Consider the following 18,541-nt stretch of genomic DNA (forward strand, 5'->3'; position numbering starts at 1 on the left):
GTGTCATCATACCACCGCCAAATATGGGGAAATCTTAATGGAAATAATGGAAATACAACAATATTAAACCACAAATACAAAAAAACTTCATGTAAAGAGTAATTTAGTCATTTATATTGAAAAACAAACACTAAAAATTTAATTTTGCTCAAAAACAATAGCCATCACAACTGTGTCCCCCATGTTGTTTTGTAAAGAATATTCAAACAAGAACTCAAACAGAGATCCATCATTTCATAAAATAGTATTTACTGACTTGTTCTGTGTGAGACCATCAACAACATTAACATTAGGCAACATGACATAAAGACGTGTACAAAGCAGGCAGCATACAGTATGTGAAGTCCTGTGTTCTGTTTACAGATGTGGAGTGAATGAGCTCACTGGTAAACACACAAACAAAGACATGAGAATAAATAATCAAATATACACTTTTAGAGGCTTTTTTTTTTTACTCTTTTGGCTTTCTTTCCAGTTTCTGGTTTTCTATCATACAGGTAAACAAATATCTGTAATCATTAGGAGCAGGAGGTCTTCCTGAACATCTGCACTGCTCTCTGCCCTGATAAAAACACAAATTAGACCATCTGTGTCCCTTTTAGAAAACTGTCTCTCTTCAAAATTTACAAAGATTGTCTTTATCTGCTAAAATATGGCACATTATTTCATTGGAGTGCATCTTCAACAAAGGAAAATTCTTGATTTCTAGAATCTATTTTTTTTTTTTTTTATTATTATGTCATTGCAACGTGCTCCCCTTTTAGTTCTTGGTCTTCCAGGGTCGGTGAAGTAAAAGCATGGCTGTCGGAAAATGAGGTAAAACGTCCCCTTCGATATGTACAGCTGACACGTCGATGCGCTGGAGAGTTGATCCCTTTTCGACATACATTCTGTAAAAAATTATTTAGACAAGAGGGTCATGTTATTGCTGCCACCGCCATTCTTCTCCTCCTTCCCCGCTGCTAACACTGTTACAACTACAACAGGTAAGGGTTGGGTTAGCAACAATATATTCTCTGAGATGTCGACATCTACACCATTTCAACCAGGAAAACTCTCTTTAAAGCCGCCTCCTTAAATTTCTTTTGGCCACTTGGGGGCAGCAGAACAAGCTGTAAACACTACGTCGATGTATTATCGCCTTACAAAGAAGATATGGCTAACATGCTAGCTAACAGTTGCCTATAAGCAGATATAAAGCAACATTAACATTATTCGGAGTCGTGTTTCTAGCTACTTCATGAATGTAATTCTAATATTCACTCAACTTTTAACTCTTGAGACTCTCCACTAACTCATGAGAGAAATATTTGGCTCATTTGCAGCTAAATGCTAGTCGCTAACTTTGTCGGCCTGCCATATGGTGCCGGGGCAGGTAGCAGGTACAGCAAGTTTAGATTTTTTCACTGAAAACAGCTGCTGCTGTTGACAACAATTAATAATGAACAATGAACTCAGGAGGCGCTAAAATACTCTGAAGAGCTGAGGGGAACTGCAGTCTGGTGATATTTCTTCTCACATTATATTAGGTCATTGCTGGCACTGTTGAATTTAATGGGGTGGATGTACTGCCAGATGGCAATATTTGATTCTGGCCTGCAGCTAATAATTATTTTCATTACTGATTAATCTGTCAATTATTTTCTCAATTAATTAATTGGTCATTTGATCTGAAAGGGTGAAAAATGTCAATCACCATTATTCAAAGGTGCAACCTAAAATGTAACTGTTTATAGTGATCAATTTGACCCAGACGGACGGGATCACTACAAGTGGTTTCCATTGTACTACTGATCACACCTGTGGGTTCAGCTGTGATGGAGCTGCTCTCTCATCTGGGCTGCGATCTGCTCTCTCTTCTCGCAGTGTTTATTCAGGTCTTTGACCTCCATCGGCAGCGTGCTGTTCCAAACCATCAGCACCGACTCCTCGTCTGAAGGCGGAGACAAACTCAAACTTCAGACGTAACGTAACACAGAGTAAACAAAGCGAGACAACTGTTTTCATAAAGAGTGGGCCAAACAATGAACCATCAGTCTCACCAAAGTGATTCTTGTCTTGTGGGAGTCTTCTACCCAGAACCAGCACCACATTCTTCCAATTTAGTGTTTCTGTTGACGGAGAAATTACACATTGAGAGAGTTCATAGGTAAAGACGTATGGATGTAACATATTGATGGAGAATATGCAGGCAAACTGTGAGCAGCAGGGTGGGCTGTTTCACACATTTCTTCACACAAACAACCCAACAATGAATCACTCTGATAGAAGACAAAAGAAAAAACCAGCTGTAGTATCATACGGTTTTATGGACTGACTCAACATCCTTCTTTTTTGTTTTTATCCGTTAACCAAATTCCTAAGTGTTTACACTGTTTCATGCTTAATATCCTCAGGTTCAAATACTCAAGAAAAGAGAAAAATCTGCTGCTTTCTTCTCAGGACAAAATGTTATATTATTAATTTAATCTCAAAGCTGTGTTACAAAATGTAAACGTAATGACTGAGTGTGTGCCGGAAATGAGTTTTGCCTTCAATCTGAAGCGGCAACTGAGCTTCCTTATGTTCTGTGATCTTCACCATCTCATACTAAACATAAGCAGCTGTTCTAATAAAGTTAGTCATGAGGGTTGTATTAATTTAGGCAAAATCCTTTAAAATAACATTCACTGTATTACCACATGTTCAGATATACTTGATTCCCTAAAACGACACTGTTGCAGTTTCCTCTAAATCAGCTTTTGCTCATTAATATGCAAATTCATGCCACACAACGGCCCAAAATCTGATGAAATCTTTCAACACAGGAAGCCTGCGGTGTAAGAATGAGGATTCTGTCAAGATACTGTAATGGTGAAACTAGAATGTGTCACCATCACAACATACACTAACAACCTACACACCTTGCGCAATGATGGCAGGACATAGAAATGAAAATAAACAAATAAACGATTGAAACTTGAGCAGCAAACCTATGAGTGCAGAGGCGATGCAGCGGATGGAATCGCAGCGAGGGGCGATGACCTGCAGTGTCTGGTGTTTGGAGAGCTCCAGCAGCAGCAGATGGCCCCCTCTAGTGCCGATCCAGAGAGTTGCAGCGCTCTGCACCAGCAGGGCCTTCACTCTGGCCCAGGAGGGAGCCGCCTCGGTGGGCAGCTCCACCTCGCTGCCCTGCCTGCCTCTGCAGCCAGAATCATGTCTGCAGGGAAGAAGAGTTGTTATTAACAAACCGCTGCTGTCGTATGAACAACTCAGACAAACAGAAAACTATATTAAAAAGGAATAAATACACTATTATTGTCCATCCGAGACACACAAATGTTTTGTTCGTAACGACTATCCTGTTACACTTTTGAGACACCATCTAGGTAAGTACTGCCTGAGGTGCTCATGTGTGGTGTCTGCACTTTCCAAAAATAACTTAGGTGCCAGACAGTGTGGGTTTTACATTTTCACTTTTGATTTTCTATTTATATGCAAATGTCTACATGTGGTTCTCATTTCTCTCTTTTCAGTCATAGTAACTGTTTCTATTATTGCTACTTAGACTACCTGGATGTGCTGTTTACTCAAGGCTAGAAACGAGTGTTCTTGATAGAGTGCATGTAAAACACATTTTCTGTTTCATTTCCAGGAAACACCCACATGTTCACATCAGTAAACTGGCTGATGAAATTGGTGAGAAAATTGCAAAAATTTTCAGGAAAAACAACAAGATACAAATAACGACAGAACATGAAAGATGACGGCTGATGTGTCAGAACAAACCTGTCACTACAAGGAGAAGTCGGATCAAAGCCGCCACAGATATTTAACAAATATTCCTGTGTGTGTACCTGATTATCTGAGCGCAGTCGATGCAGTCCACCATCCTCTCGCTCCTCTTGTCCCAAACCTCAACGGTCGCTGTGCCGGCTTTGCTCAGGTATACGTATTGATCCACGACCATACGAGACACACAAGCCTCCCCGCCGAGTGAACGCTGCTGCCTGGAAGACACACAAAACTCTATAAACTCTATTTATTTTGCTACTGCCTAGATTCCTCAGAGCTCTCTAAAGACCTGATTGTCACTTTGAAATAAGGACTCAAAATTAAATCCAAACACTTCAAACAAACAGAGCCTTCACAAGTCACAACCTTGCATATAATCGGGATTTCCATTATATGCATTTAATTATCTAAAATCTATTGAGGCAGAAAAGAGTTTTGATTAGTGCAAACGCTCATTTTCCAGCCCCATCCAGCTCAAGGGCATCTTAACCGTATTATTTAAGGGATGTGAGAGTTTATCGGGCCATTTTTGTGCCATAATGTTCCCAGACAGCCAAGAGAACCAGCTTTCTTATATTTCCCTACATGACATGGACTCACTGGAAGATGAGGTTGGGTCTCGTGTCGATGGTCTTGGAGACGTCGTAGTCGGCCGTAAATGAGAGGATCTTGGTCCCGCAACCGGCCCACACGGACCTGCTGTCAAGCGAGTGCATCGACTGGCCCAGACACATCACAGGTGTGTTGACGTTGCCCACAGTGAGAGTTTTGACTGGTTGGCCGTTCTCCTGCTGGAAGGAGATACGAGGAAAATCAAGTTCTGAACTGCTGCTGCTGGCTTTACAAGAAAGTTTGATGGATAGTTGCAATTTAAGTCCCATACAGTATGAGTAATATATGAACATGAGAATAATAATAAAAAAACAAACAAAAAAGCATCCTTAGAAAGTAAACACATTGGACCTAAGATTCAATATCTAATATTTACTGTAATATCTAATATTTACCTTCAGTACAGAGTCCTCATAAATAGTGAGAATCCCATCTGCTGTTCCAACCAGCAAATAATTCTTTCTTTGGCTGAAAAGAATGAAAAAGATAAAAATAGAAACATTAATGTCTGATTGTAGATTCAGCAAAACTATCCTGTTTCACATGTGCACATACTATTCCCTAACATTGTTAATAATCATTTATGAAGTTCCTAAAAACAATTAATTTTCAAAACTGCATTATTTCTCAGCCATTTACCAATCATTTAATCATTTAATCATTTTGAGGAGGATGATTTGTGACCCTGCTGACGTCTCTTCTAGTGTCACCATCAGCCCCAAATGTACATGAGTTGCCCAAAAAACACAGAATAACAATTTGAGCACCTTCACTCAGGTTTCAGGTGAAGCAGCAGGAGGCAGCAGTAGTTTTTAGTGTTTACAGCTACTTTACTTACGTGCGGCGAGGATGCACATGGAAGTACAGTGAGGTGACAGCGTCGGTGACACTCTGCAGGTGGTGCCAAGTCGATCTGTCCAGAGTGCTGATCACCACTAAGGAGCCGGACTGGGTGCCTGCCACCAGCCAATCATGTGCCTCATTCGGGATTTGGACAGTCACAAGACACAGGACAGGACTGGTGTCAATCTCCTGTTGGAGGGAGACAGAGAAAATGACCTATGAGGTGTTCTTTCTGATATACTTAAGAGGAACGGACATTGCTCCAACCAGTCTCACAAATGTTTTCTGTGTGAACACTTCAGAGTCTTTGAGGCAGGTGGTTGCTGACAAAAACTAATCACATCCTGAGGCAGTCAGTACCTGTGTAGTGACCGTGTTGGTGTCCAGGTCCACAGCTGTGATGGAGCCAATCCTCTGGGTGATGCTGCCTCCTCCCAGCCAGGCTTTGTGGCTGGATGAAGGGCCGTCGCTGCTACCGGAGCTCACCGTTAAGCAGTCAGTGTTGAACGCTCTGGTAACCACCAGCTCCCTCATCAGACACAACATCTCTCCTGAATTCAGCCTGTCAAACACCTGCACACATTACAGAAGACAGAACTGTGTGTTAAATGTGCTTGATTGGATCTAAAATAATAAAATATGCTCCACTTAAAGCTGCTATGTGAACTGCTGCATTGCGGTTGCCAAAGATACCACTACCACTAGGGGGGTGATCCACCACGACTTGTCTCTGCCCTGCTCTGCCTTCTTTGTACCTTTCTTGCTCAATAAAGAGGAAAATAGTGGCACCCAGTAAACACAGCTCCTAACCTGAGCAGAGGTGGGTCGATCCTGAGGTCTTTCCCTCAGACAGTCCTTCATCAGCGCCTGGAAGCCCGGCCAAGGTGAGCAGCCGTAGTGTTTTACTGGGTCTGTGAACAAGACAACGTTCTCTGACTTAAAACTTATTCACAGATATGAAAGGTTATAAAAACAAAGGAAGAAAAACAAGAGATCATTTCTATAGCATTCATAACTTTGAATATGATCTCACTATTTCTTAGATAATACCAGAAATAATACAGATACATACAGATAAACATTCAGTAAAACCAAAATCATTTTCATAAATTCAGCATCAAAGCTTTGGCTGTTTAAAAGGAAAGCATTTCTGTATTTTGTTCTTTAATAAAAGGAGGTTTGAATATATCCATTAAGCTGTTTGAAATAATAATAGCAATGAAAGCATGTTAAAGGGACAATCCCTGATCCAAAACAAAAGGGTCACCCAGCACTAAAATTAAAAATACACAAGATTAGAACCTGTCATGGATGTCAAATCAGTTATCAGTGTGTGTTTTAATAAAAGGGTCTAAACAATGACACAATCAAAAGACAAAGTAGAAAGTTATTAATTTTTTAGCTTGGAAATTATTTATTTACAGCAGCAGTTAATTTAATTAATAAGGTTTTGTCCTTTTATGATGCTATCTAGAACGGATCAGTCCAGCATTCATAGAAGAACATCATCATCACATTTCACAAAATAACAAACAGCATCTGTTTAAAATATGAGCAAATGAAAAGTATATTTCTGCTTACAATCATAAAATGATTGTAAGCAGAAATACAGCAGAGATACCACTTGAAAGAATAGTGGGTGACGTCAGTTCTTGGTTTGAAAAAACAGTCACACCGCATTAAAAACGTACAGCAGAGTCCAGATGAGGTGACACAGATTTTAAAAAGTTCGCGGTTATTTTTAGAAACGAATTCTTGAAGGATTACCTGGCAGCTTTCCCTGCACGGCGACCTCATCAAACTCACTGGGGAACTTCATGCCGTCAGAGATGCGCTCGCCGCAGGTCAGGAGGTCATAGAGAAGCAGGCCGAAGGAAAACACATCAGCCTGCTGGTTGTAGATTACATTACCCCGCGCAACCTCTGGAGCCCGGAAACCTGCACGACACACACAAACCAGTTTAGGAGGAGAGAATGGTAAACTTGGAAAATTGTGAATTTTTGACTTCATCTGACAGATCATGTTATGAAGGGTTAGGGTACTAAAAATCCACGTACTGTATAATTTAACCTGAAAAATCTAACTTGTGAGCAGGATGATAATAAAGACATGTATGCACTCAGGAGACGTCTGACCTGGCGTGCCCTCTGAGCTCCTCACTCCCATGCTGCAGCAGTACTGAGCGATGCCGTAGTCTGTGATCTTGGCGATGATCTCAGAGTCGGTCTTCAGGTTGAACAGGAGGACATTGTGGGGCTTCAGATCGCGGTAGATGATCATGGCTGCGTGAAGATACCTGAGCACGCAGATTAAACTTGAAAATTTCAATCTGATTTTGAATTTTGATGTAAAAATATAACCGGACGTACCGAACGACACAAGGATCATAACGCCTTATTCTATACCTGAGTCCGTCGGCCACGTGCAGGGCGATCCTGTGTTGGAGCTTCCTGTTGAGGCTGCCGTTCTCGTGTTCGAAGAGAGAGTCCAGGGAGCCTCTCAGAGCCAGCTCCATAACCAGGACCTGTGGAGCTGAGCCGGCTGCCAGCAGACCAACCAGGCTGGGGTGGTGGAGACGACCCAACACCGCCAGCTCCTGGAAAAAACATGCCAGTCAGTTAAAGATGGTGGAAGTAAACTAGTGTCCTTGTTTTCTCCGTAGCTTTGAGAAAGCTACGGAGAAAACAAGGATTGGATTAATCATAATATTTCAGTGACTGCTGAGGTTGTTTTGAGCAAGGAACTCAATGTACTATCCTGGAAACAGCAACTATAGAGACCTTTTAGTTTCTTTTTTCCAGTTGTACCTGTCTAAGGAGCCTGTAGATGTAAAGCTCAGATGCATGCTTGTTGAATATCTTTACAGCCACTTCTTCATTTTTGTAGAAGCCTCGATAGACAGTTCCAAAGCCACCGCCCCCTATAAAATAAAATATATATTAAAAATGAACACAATTCATTTAACATTATGCCGTTACATCACAAAAAAGATGACCAACACAAGCATGGGGCAATAACAGAAAGGCAAAACATGCAGAAACTGTTTCATCAGTAATTTAAAAGAGTAAATGATAATAATAATTATGCATAAACACAGGATAGGTTTACCCAGTTGGTTCTCTTTAGATAGGTCCACCTCCAGCTCCTCACTGTCCAATATTGTTCCTCCAGGCTGGTCACTCAGTACCAAGTCAGGGGCGATCTGAGAGATGGGAAGTGTGCAGCGCGGGTCCTCTGAGTTCACCAGCAGAAAGTCTGATGATATCATAATAATTTACATGACAGATTTCAACATCTGGAGTACTAAAACTGAGAACAACCAAACCAAACTCAATGCATTTGGGACCTAATTTTCAATGTACCGTTGTCAAAATAGGTAAAAAGATCCTCTAGCAGTATCTTTTTCCACTCCTGCCCGTCCTCAAAGCTGTAGAGAGCCCACTTCTTCAGCAGGGCCTCTCCACTGCCGTGCATGTCGGTATTAAGAAGGCCGGGAAACCATTCCTCCAGCAGGGAGTCGATGTGATCCACCACCTGACCCAGCAACACCCGGCCTGCAGGGAAAGAGACGGCGGAAACAAAGAGTCATTACCAACATCAGCGCTGACATTATATAGTGATAACACTGCATTACTATTATATATACACAAGTAAAAAATGCTTCTTCAGGTTTACTTCAGAGATTTCTTGTATCTCACATGAGATTCTAGGGAAGTTCTTGAATTCTTTAAAACTGCCGCACCTTTTCTTGAAGAAGGTACAGTTATCCTGACGAAGCAAGAGGGGTTTTCCTCCACGGAGGCGGCCTCCACCAGACAGTAGGCATCAGGTGACCAGCTCAGGTACACGCCTCTCCTCCAGTAGATCCGGTTGGGTCGAACTACTTTCTCTTTACAACACACAGGGTGAGATACATTTTATTTATCAGTGTGTTATTTCTTGAATCTTTAACTGAGGAATGATAAAGGGATTCTCTCTATACTATATGTCTATGTTTTACCTCGTCCACAAAGCAGATAGGACGAGACCTCCAGAAGGCGGCTGATCTGGCGAGACCAGTAATCCATGGGGAAGTAGGGCATCTCGTACAGACGCACGATCACCTCTGAGTTCTCACAGTGAGGCAGCTCTATTACTGGTCTGTGTTTGGGCAAACTGTGGAGAAAGAGTCTGATTTTAGTTTTCTAATTTGATAATCGCCAATAAACATTTTTAATGTTTTTTTTATTGATTTAAAGGAATTAATCTTTGTTATCAACATGTACTAAGCAGCAGAGCAATGACCTACATACCATAGTTACACACAACAAATGACTGTTCTGAATTTAACATGAGAGATGTTGTGATTTGGTCTCAAAGGTCTGACTCCAACAACACAGACATCTGTAGCTGCAGTTCTGAATATACCTGCTAGGTACCAGCAGCTGGTCCTCCCCAAAGGGCAGAGCGATCTGAAACTTCTCCAGCAGTTTGAAGAACTGCGTAAGGTGGCTCTTGGGGAAACATTTGGTCTCAAACAGGAACTTTTCCAACACTGAGCGCTGAACAACTCCTTTAGGATGCTCCCAGAAGCCACAGCTCTTTAATGTCAGTTTCTGCAGAGAAGACAGACGACACCTGCATCTGAGACACCTGACGCAATCTGATTAAAGTGTTAACGAAGGGTTTTCAAGAGAAAGAGACTCAAGTCATTTCGGAGGTCGCCTGTTCTTAGCATGACTGAGTAGCTCAACAGTGTAGAATAAACATAAATGACCTCTGTGCTGTTGAAGATTGATACCATTTTTTCACTGTAGTTTTGATACATATTAAGTATTTTGTGTTTACATCAGATGATCAGCTGTTAGCTTGTACACAATCACACTTAACTGCATCATCTTAACAGGATTTTAAGTTTGATCAATGAATCCTTACCAAGCAAATCAAGCAAATCAAAATATGACGGTAAGTTTTAGATCATATGGAACTATAAGATGCTCTTTTATTTCCAGCATCAGCCTCAAGCCTGAAACATAACCTGAAACTGCTATATTAGCCGAAACAAAGATGACAAAGCAGGTGTGTTTGTCTGGGTGTGTCAGGAAAAGGCTACCTGAGAGATTATGTTGCACAGCCACTGTGGCTCGATAAAGTAGAGCTCTTGGAGCTGAAGTGCAGGGTCATCAAAGTGCAGTAAAACCCCTGCAGAGAAAAAAACCACAACAAGGTTTGATCAGATATAATTCACACCAAGTATATTTACTGTTGATCCAAAGAGGTAATAACAGTTCTGAACATATTAAATAAATCCAAACTCTTTCAGTGTGATATAATAATAGTTAAATGCCTATAAATATAAATAACAATTTCTTCTTCTACCACTATCCACCAGAAAAACTGGTGGTTAGTGGGAAGGTACAGGAAGATATGGCATAAATGTTGTCTTTTCCTGGTTTTAAAGGCTGCATTTACAGTAAAGTGGTGTAATTTTCTGAACTTACTAGACTGTTCTATTGTTTATCAAAAATCTCATTGTGTAAATATAAAACAGAACAAGTTTTATCATAAAATTAGATGACATTTCACCACTGTTTGTACTTTAATGTGTCAGAAATTGGCACTAGCTTCCTTAAACAAGTATTAACCGCGACTTACCGGCTTCACTGAGGAAGTGGACGGCGTGGGACAGCTCAGCTTCCTCCAGCTGCAGCTGACTCTCCTGGATGAGCTGCAGCAGCTCCTGGTGCCTGAGGACGGGGAACTCTGGAGGAACTCTGGTCCTCTCCTGGAGAACTCGGCGTTCCAGCTCCACATAGCTATCTGGTACCAGCTGACCCATCACAGGCTGGCCCTGGATCTGTGAGAGGGAGAGGGGGTGAGTTAAGACGTAAAGACATGAAACGAAAGGAAAACATTTAACCTGCTGTTTGTGTCCCGTCACCTTGAAGCTGGTGACCTCCCTGGCGATGGCCTTGCGGAGCTTGGTCATGGCGTCTGAGTCCTCGCAGACGGAGACCATGTGGTAGTCCCTGATGGCCGGGAAACCCTGGTGGTTCAACAGCTCCTCTCTGATCTTGGTCAGACAGGCCTGCAGCTGCAGCTCCTCGCTCACATCTGTGTGGGTTCCCACCAGGATGACCGGGGAGAGCGGAGCTACCGCCTGGAGGAAAGAAAAGTAGAAGCATTTTTCCACTGAAAAGTTTTCAGGAATTTTCAATTTTCATTTCAGATTCCAAGGATTTTGAACTATAATAAAACATTGATCGTAACAAGGTATTTAGTCTGTTGTTGAATCCTAAAAATATTTTTATCTTTAAATATTATAACTTTTTAGACAGGAGACAGGAGTGTTATAAAACTTATGATTACACTGTGTATGTGTGTTACTGTTTTACACAGATCATGATGAATTGTTCCTGTTTTGTTCTGCAACATCAGCAGACTCATCAGCTTAAAGGTTAAAGGAAGTTCAACATTATATTTGTAAAGAGGAAGATGTAGAAATGAAAATTTGTTGTAGACAGGGTGAGACAGGTCATCTGGGGGTCAGTCGGGCAGGAGAACTGAAAACAGACATTATCGATTAAGTCTGAGAAGAACTGAAACTCCCACCTATACTGTATAAAAACTTGTTGTTGTCTTTTTCTTTGTAACCTCATCCTGTGTGCTGCATGTGAAACGCTCCTTCTTGTACAATAAAATAAATTCTGTTAAATTTTGATACTTCGGCTCTGGTCTCATTTGTTTAATGGTCATTACCAAGAAATTCTTTTAACAAGTAGAAGAACAAATTCTTCCAATAATGTGATACTTTCTCATTTTTAATGTGACATAGTTTTGAAGCAGTTCAGGGTGAAACTGTTGAAACAAGTAATTGTTTTGTCTATAAAAATGTCAAAATATGGTGCTGAAAACCAAGATGCAACCTTAAATGTTTTGTTTTTGTCCAGTCCAACAATTCACAACACACAAAAGATATTCGGTTTATAATAATAGTGGAATAAAGATACCAGAAAATATTCACATCTAAGAAGCTGGAAACAGATTTTTAGCATTTTTTCTTAAAATAAATAAATAAATTTTAAAAAATCCATAAACAAAATAGTTGGCAATTCATTTTCTGTAAATCAACTTATCATTGCAGCTTTAAACTGTTTATTATATTAAGTTTATTTCTTTTTTGTCATTTCCAAAATGAAGTTCTTGCCTAAATGACTTACCATATTCAGTGTAATAAATGCTATTAATAGCTAGTGCTAATAATAACTAGGCAATATGTCCCTTTATATACATTCATATATACACATACGTTATATTGTATTTCTAAACCAAAAATGGTGTCAAAACCTTTACCTTTTTGAAACAAATTCTATACATGAATCGTAGGTTTATGACTCACTTTGATGTTGAAGAGCCAGGGTTTGAGGGCGTCCACCTGACTGGCTCCTTTACTCAGGTTGTACACCACCAGGTAGAGAGCTCTGGAAGTCAGGAAGTGAGGGTGAGAGCCACTGAACTCCTCTCCACCTGTGAGGTAAAGAGGCTGGATGTGAAATCAAACCAACGCAACACGATACAATAACCACATGACTCTAAAACACGCATATACCATCTGCAATGCAACTGTCAAGATATATCAGTTTGTGAACTTTGCTCTTTAAATGAATCTATTCTGACTCTGAACGCCGGCCGACCTGAGAAGTCCCAGACGTTCAGCACCATTTTCTTCTTGTCCCGTTCCCTGATGGTCCAGTCCCGCACGTCAATACCGACGGCGGTCCGCTTGGAGTTCAGCTGGGAGCGTTTGAGTTTCATCAGCTGCTGGATCAGGGTGGTCTTCCCGCTGCCCGTATTCCCCACCACGATGAGCTTCATCCGGTAGTACGGCACTGCTTTCTTCAGCCGCTGCTGCAGGAACCTGGGAGAGCCGGAGGAGGACGTTGCTTATTTAAAATTTGATTTGTGATAACGGGATGATATCCAAAGAGCATTTATTATTGAGACTATTATTGAGAAACTACTCCAGGTTCCAAAAACACCGACCTCACAATGTCTTTAGTCTTGCTGCCAATTAGTTTGAGGTCCAGCTGGAGTTTAAGACCGTCCAGCGGCAGGTCCCACAGTCTCCCCAGCTTCCCCATCTCATCAGGGAAAGATCGAAGTCCACCATTACGACTCACATCCAGGGAGGTCAGGCCTTCCAACAGACCGATCTGTGGAGGGATCTGGATACAGAAGATACAAACATCAAAAGGTATTTATTTGAAAATAAAAATATGTCTCATTTCTCATCAAGTGCTGTAAATTATACTTTACCTCAGTGAGTTGGTTGACACTCAGGTGGAGTTTCTCCAGTCTGACCCATTTGTAGATTGGTCCACTCAGATCCAGAGTGTTGATACAGTTCTGACTGAACATCAGCTCTCTCAGGTTGCTGGACGCCCAGAAACCAGGTCCAGGTAGAACCGCAATGCTGTTGGTTCTCATGTCTACTGATCGCAAGCTGGACAGATAAAAGCATGAGAATTGTGTTCATGTAATACAGAAAAGAGGGATGTTTGACAGCAAGTGTTAGTCCTAAAAGTTGTGCATATTAAAAAAAATAAAATGTGAAAACTAGCCGAGGATCTGACTTACTTTGGGAGATCGAGTATAGCTTCTGAAACGTAAGTGAAGCTGTTGTTGGCCAGTTTAAGTGTCGTGATCTTGGATGGCAGATATGACAGAGAACCTGGAGAGAAAGGTAAATATCTCTTCAGAACAACTGTATAGAAGGTATATATGGTTTACAATTAAGTGAAACACTCATCACTAACTCTCTAAAAACATTTCAGTCTTCAAAGTTGATGTGAATTAACAGGTATAACATTTAATGGCATCTCAGAGGAATTATTACATTTCTCCACATGGTTCTGACAGTTAAAATACTACCTAAACTGGTTTGTTGGGGGTGCTAGAATTACAGATACACCTTTTTACATTTTAAACAGCTATAAATGCTAATATAATGTTATTTTACTTCCTCTATCCAGTTTATGTTATTTGGGGTCATGTGGTGCTTGAGTCTGTCGTAGCAGACATAGTGTAGATGTTTGTAATACTCACAGATTTTGTTCGTGGATGCATTGAAAGTTTCCAGTTTGGGGCAACCGGTCAGGAATTCTGGAGAAATGTTCTCCACGCTGTTCTTGCTCACATCGAGCAGCTTGATCTCCGGCAGATAAAGAGGTGTGCAAAGCTCAGTTATACTGTTACTGAAAAGGGAAAAAAACAACAGTTTTATTCATCATTCTGCAATCAGACATACAGTCTGGCTACATAGTACTGACATTAAATAACATGGGCATGTTTTTTTTACTGAACATTCTCATTTGGCATAAAGACCACAACAAACGACCACCGATTGTGCTAAATTAGTCAACACATTAAAGACTGTTCAGAGGGGAATGAGATGGTAATTACAACCTCCAAGTTATAAAGTGGCCTCTTCTGTTAGTGAGCAGAATATCTAAAACATGTTGACAGATGTTAATGAAAGACCAAAAGGCAAAGATTTTAGTGAAGATCTAGGACATTTCTAAGGATTGTGAAATAGTGAACTTCAAACATTTTGCTTTTTATGACATTAATTACTGCACATACTTGGATTTTTTCAACAAAACTGGCAAAGTTATCCCATGATTAACATCAAACTAACATTCTTTTCTTATTAAATTAACAAATTTGAAGGCTTGTGAAGCCTCGGGGGAGGTACAACATGTGCTCCTTGTGTGTGCTTTCTAGTAATCTGGTCACTTGTAGAGCACAGCAGTAACTTGTTTTCCAAACGTATCTTAGAAATCTGACCCTTAAAGAAAATGTGGTTTACTATGATTTGGTTTTACAGCAGCCAACAATCTAATTATATTTTTGGACTGATAATGCAGCTCAGGTCAGAGGCCACTGTTCCAAAACCCTTCTACACAATAAAAGTCATTATACAGCCCTTTAACGTGTTGACCCTGTTCAGGAAATACCCCTCTAATCACTGGAGACATGCCAGACGCTCTGTTATGGAATAGACTGTGGAAATCAAATTTCAGAGTACAGAAAAATCTTGTTTTGTCGCTTTGTTGATTGAACGACAACAAGCCCATAAAAACAACGATAGGTGCAGCAGTGACATGAGTGCATTCGCCACCTTACTGCCAGGCGGAAAAGACGGTTCCTTCTGCAAAATTCATACCTAAATGCCTGAATGGGGGGAAAAAAAACAACAAAACTAACGAGGCTAGAGTGTTATATAGTTGTATCTTTACTTCCATCAGTAATCAACTCCTACCCTTCCATAAACAGCTCCTCTAGTTGATCCATGGCCCGGCCCAGCTCATGGGGGAATGTGGTGATTTTGTTAAAAGACAGGTTGAGCTGCCGCAGCGACGGGCAGGTCACAGCGGGGTCAAAGATCAGTAGTGGTCCGACACAGTTGCGAGAGACGTTCAGCGTGCTCAGCGAGGGAAGGGCCAGCAGCTCGGCCGGCAGCGACTGGAGCTGGTTGCCCTGCAGGTCCAGTCGAGTCAGACTCTTCAAGTTCTGAGCCGCATAAAAATGAGAAATACTTAATGGATGTTTTGTTTTTGTTATCTTGGTGATTCAGCACACATATCAGATCCATTACCTGACAGAGCGCCGAGGGAAACTCCAGCAGGCTGTTGTGGCTCAGGTCCAGGCGGAGGAGATGGCCCAGCTGCTGCTGGACGAAGCCGTCGTCCATCAGACAGGACAGAGAGTCCAGTTCGTTTCCAGACAGGTCCAGCAGGCGGATCCTCTCTCTCTCTTTGGGCAGACCAGCAGAGTTCTCACCAGAGACCAGCACTGAGGAGGTTACACCGAAAAACCCACATCATTAGTTATTACTTGATGTAGCGGCCGATGTCGTCACTTATTATCTAGTATTCCACTCTTTATCTAAACTAAACTAACATGTAAATATGAATGTAAAAAAAAAACAGCAGCGTGTTTGGAAACAAATGTCCTCTGTCAAAAAAACGTAACTCATTTGAACAAAATTTAGGGGAAAGTGCTCAAGTTCTAGTGCAAATCCATGATTCTTTTTAAGTATCATGGATTAATCTTACCACTGTTTTCCCTCTAAACTACTGCACTTATTCCCTGAATGATAAAAAATGATACAGATCTGGGTGGAGAGCTTTTCATTTTGATAACAAATTCACATCATTGTGCAAGTTTGGCAGCAATATGTGCTCACAGACTGCAGTCTATTAATCATGATGTTTCCTGTTATATTCAAAAACATGCCCCGCGTTGCACTGCCTGATAAGAATATGATTTATAAAAGCCTTTAATCCGTATTATTAAACGTGCATATCAATACACAGAGAGTCTGAACACTGTTTATTTATCAAGTCTGAAGGTCGCGTTAAATAGAAAAACATGTTTTTTTTGGTGCGGAGTGTTTGACAGAAAGAGAGTAAAGTTAAAATTGAATTGCGTGTGATGGAGTTACATTTTTGGCTGGAGCCGGTCCTTCCATATCTCCTGTGAACAGGCTCAGTGAGTTCACTCTCAGTTTGACCGCTCTGGAAATAAGAAAAGAGAGAAACACTGATAGTAAGAGAACAAGCAGATGTTTTGATTGAGATTTAAAGTTGGATTTTTATTTTAACTGTGTCCAAAGTTCAGACGATTATACTTAACACAACAAAATAATACTAACTTAACACAAAATCTACAGCCTGAGCTTGAATTAAGAAATGATAAGAGGTTTCACCTCTGCGCTGGCATGTCTGCGACGTCCCTTCCTTTTGAAGGAGCTGCCCCTCAGCTCCTCCGTTGAGTTATTATGGGGCTTCGCAGACAGAGCTCCTGTCAGTGAATCACTCCCTACAAAAGCATGCAACACAAGGACGAGTGGTTGTTAATGCATCAAATTACAGTATTTATTACACCTCCAAAACATATTTCCTGTCATCTAATTTACAAATCCAGATATGAATTGATTGATACGAAAGTGTTTTCTTTTTTGTTTATGGCAGCTCAACTACAAAAAAGTTTCCTGAGAGATGTGAATGAGGATGAATCTGTGCACAGATATATATTTAATGTGCAAGTCTTTATAGTTACTGATTACAAATATACGTGCACCAAAACGTGTCATCTTAAAGCTGCGCTGAGTCACTGTGGGATGAAGTAAAAGGTCACGTGCCAAATGAACAAACAAGTGACTAAAGAAACATCACTATACTAAGTAAGAATAGACTGAGACTAATCACAAGTCAAAAACATCTATAACCAATCAACGTGACTTATTTGATGCACAACAGACTATGTACAGAGTTAAGATGATGATGTGAATGATTTAGATGTTACTGCTTCAGCTGTCAGAGAACAATAGACCTACAGTCTGAACTTTGACAGATTATTTCTCCTCTGTGCACTCAGTAGTAGAGTTACAGTGTTTGTCTGTGATTCAGGTGTATAAATCTAATCAACTGTCAGTTCAGATTCAAGTGTAGAGTCATTTGCTGCCTGTGTTTGGACTCCACAGTGGGTCACATACATTTATATGGGTCATTTTTAAAATTGAATTTAACTCCTCGTTGTGCTCTGTGAGACATTAATATCTGACCTCTGTGAACACACAGCAGGATGAGGTTCTACCAAACATATCTGAGACTTTACCGTCACTCTCCATGTCATCGTTGACAAACAGGCTGTCGTCCATGGAGATGAAGCTGAAGCTGGAGTCGTCACTCTCGTCAGAAATGTAGCCAGAGGTCAGACATGGGTCACCTAGAGACCTGGGAGGACCACCGGCACTCTTGGTCCTCTGGAAAGACTGAATGTATCTGGCCAAACTCATACCTTTACCTTGGAGACAGAGAAAAGGTGTGAAGAAATTAAGCCCAGAGCCCAAGGTCACATCTTTCAAATTGCTTGTTCTGTCCAAAGTCCAAAGATATTTAATTTACAATGATATAAAACAGAGAAAAGAAGTAAATCTTCCTCACTGTTGTTGTAACGGAGACTAAATGTTCTGCCTCTTTCAGCCAGCAGGGGGCTGAGCCAAGTGGCATCGAGGCGGCCCAGCCGAAAGCCCCCCAGACAGAGGGCGCTGTTGTTGAGGTCCAGACCCAGACGGCCCAGCAGCTGAATGACCGTAGGTCCGTCGCCTCGCTTCACGCTCACAGCCAGAGCCCTGCGGAGGTGCTGCTCGTGGGCGCCTCGGCTGAGCAGGAGCTCGACCAGATCTAGTGGTCCTCCTTTCTCACATACCTGGAAGACACAGCACAAAGAAACTAAGAAAGAGCTGCAACTGACGATTATTGTCAT

At 41.2% G+C, this 18,541-nt stretch overlaps 1 protein-coding gene across 3 annotated transcripts in view; it reads right to left on the reverse strand.

The window, feature by feature from the left end:
• Positions 1-232: 232 nt before the first annotated feature.
• The window catches only part of lrrk2 (leucine-rich repeat kinase 2), a 43,413-nt gene continuing 25,104 nt past the window's right edge, over positions 233-18,541 (reverse strand). For all 3 annotated transcript variants that reach the window (XM_042411862.1, XM_042411861.1, XM_042411860.1), the window contains exons 19-52: positions 18,220-18,484; positions 17,891-18,079; positions 16,980-17,092; positions 16,716-16,788; positions 15,867-16,063; positions 15,531-15,781; positions 14,315-14,463; positions 13,847-13,940; positions 13,526-13,712; positions 13,253-13,434; positions 12,904-13,127; positions 12,609-12,736; positions 11,151-11,369; positions 10,865-11,066; positions 10,323-10,411; positions 9,638-9,825; positions 9,231-9,385; positions 8,973-9,119; positions 8,593-8,784; positions 8,339-8,485; positions 8,038-8,150; positions 7,636-7,826; positions 7,366-7,526; positions 6,997-7,167; positions 6,040-6,140; positions 5,590-5,802; positions 5,225-5,418; positions 4,782-4,854; positions 4,375-4,565; positions 3,837-3,989; positions 2,973-3,199; positions 2,043-2,111; positions 1,801-1,933; positions 233-890 (exon numbers count right to left, since the gene is read on the reverse strand). In XM_042411862.1, the coding sequence (XP_042267796.1) occupies positions 1,809-1,933; positions 2,043-2,111; positions 2,973-3,199; positions 3,837-3,989; positions 4,375-4,565; positions 4,782-4,854; positions 5,225-5,418; positions 5,590-5,802; positions 6,040-6,140; positions 6,997-7,167; positions 7,366-7,526; positions 7,636-7,826; positions 8,038-8,150; positions 8,339-8,485; positions 8,593-8,784; positions 8,973-9,119; positions 9,231-9,385; positions 9,638-9,825; positions 10,323-10,411; positions 10,865-11,066; positions 11,151-11,369; positions 12,609-12,736; positions 12,904-13,127; positions 13,253-13,434; positions 13,526-13,712; positions 13,847-13,940; positions 14,315-14,463; positions 15,531-15,781; positions 15,867-16,063; positions 16,716-16,788; positions 16,980-17,092; positions 17,891-18,079; positions 18,220-18,484 (5,373 nt within the window). In that variant the 3' untranslated portion in view covers positions 233-890; positions 1,801-1,808. The remainder of the gene's footprint in view (positions 891-1,800; positions 1,934-2,042; positions 2,112-2,972; positions 3,200-3,836; positions 3,990-4,374; positions 4,566-4,781; positions 4,855-5,224; positions 5,419-5,589; positions 5,803-6,039; positions 6,141-6,996; positions 7,168-7,365; positions 7,527-7,635; positions 7,827-8,037; positions 8,151-8,338; positions 8,486-8,592; positions 8,785-8,972; positions 9,120-9,230; positions 9,386-9,637; positions 9,826-10,322; positions 10,412-10,864; positions 11,067-11,150; positions 11,370-12,608; positions 12,737-12,903; positions 13,128-13,252; positions 13,435-13,525; positions 13,713-13,846; positions 13,941-14,314; positions 14,464-15,530; positions 15,782-15,866; positions 16,064-16,715; positions 16,789-16,979; positions 17,093-17,890; positions 18,080-18,219; positions 18,485-18,541) is intronic.

Source organism: Thunnus maccoyii, chromosome 5, assembly GCF_910596095.1.
Source record: "Thunnus maccoyii chromosome 5, fThuMac1.1, whole genome shotgun sequence".
In the NCBI taxonomy this organism is placed as follows: Eukaryota; Metazoa; Chordata; class Actinopteri; order Scombriformes; family Scombridae; genus Thunnus; species Thunnus maccoyii.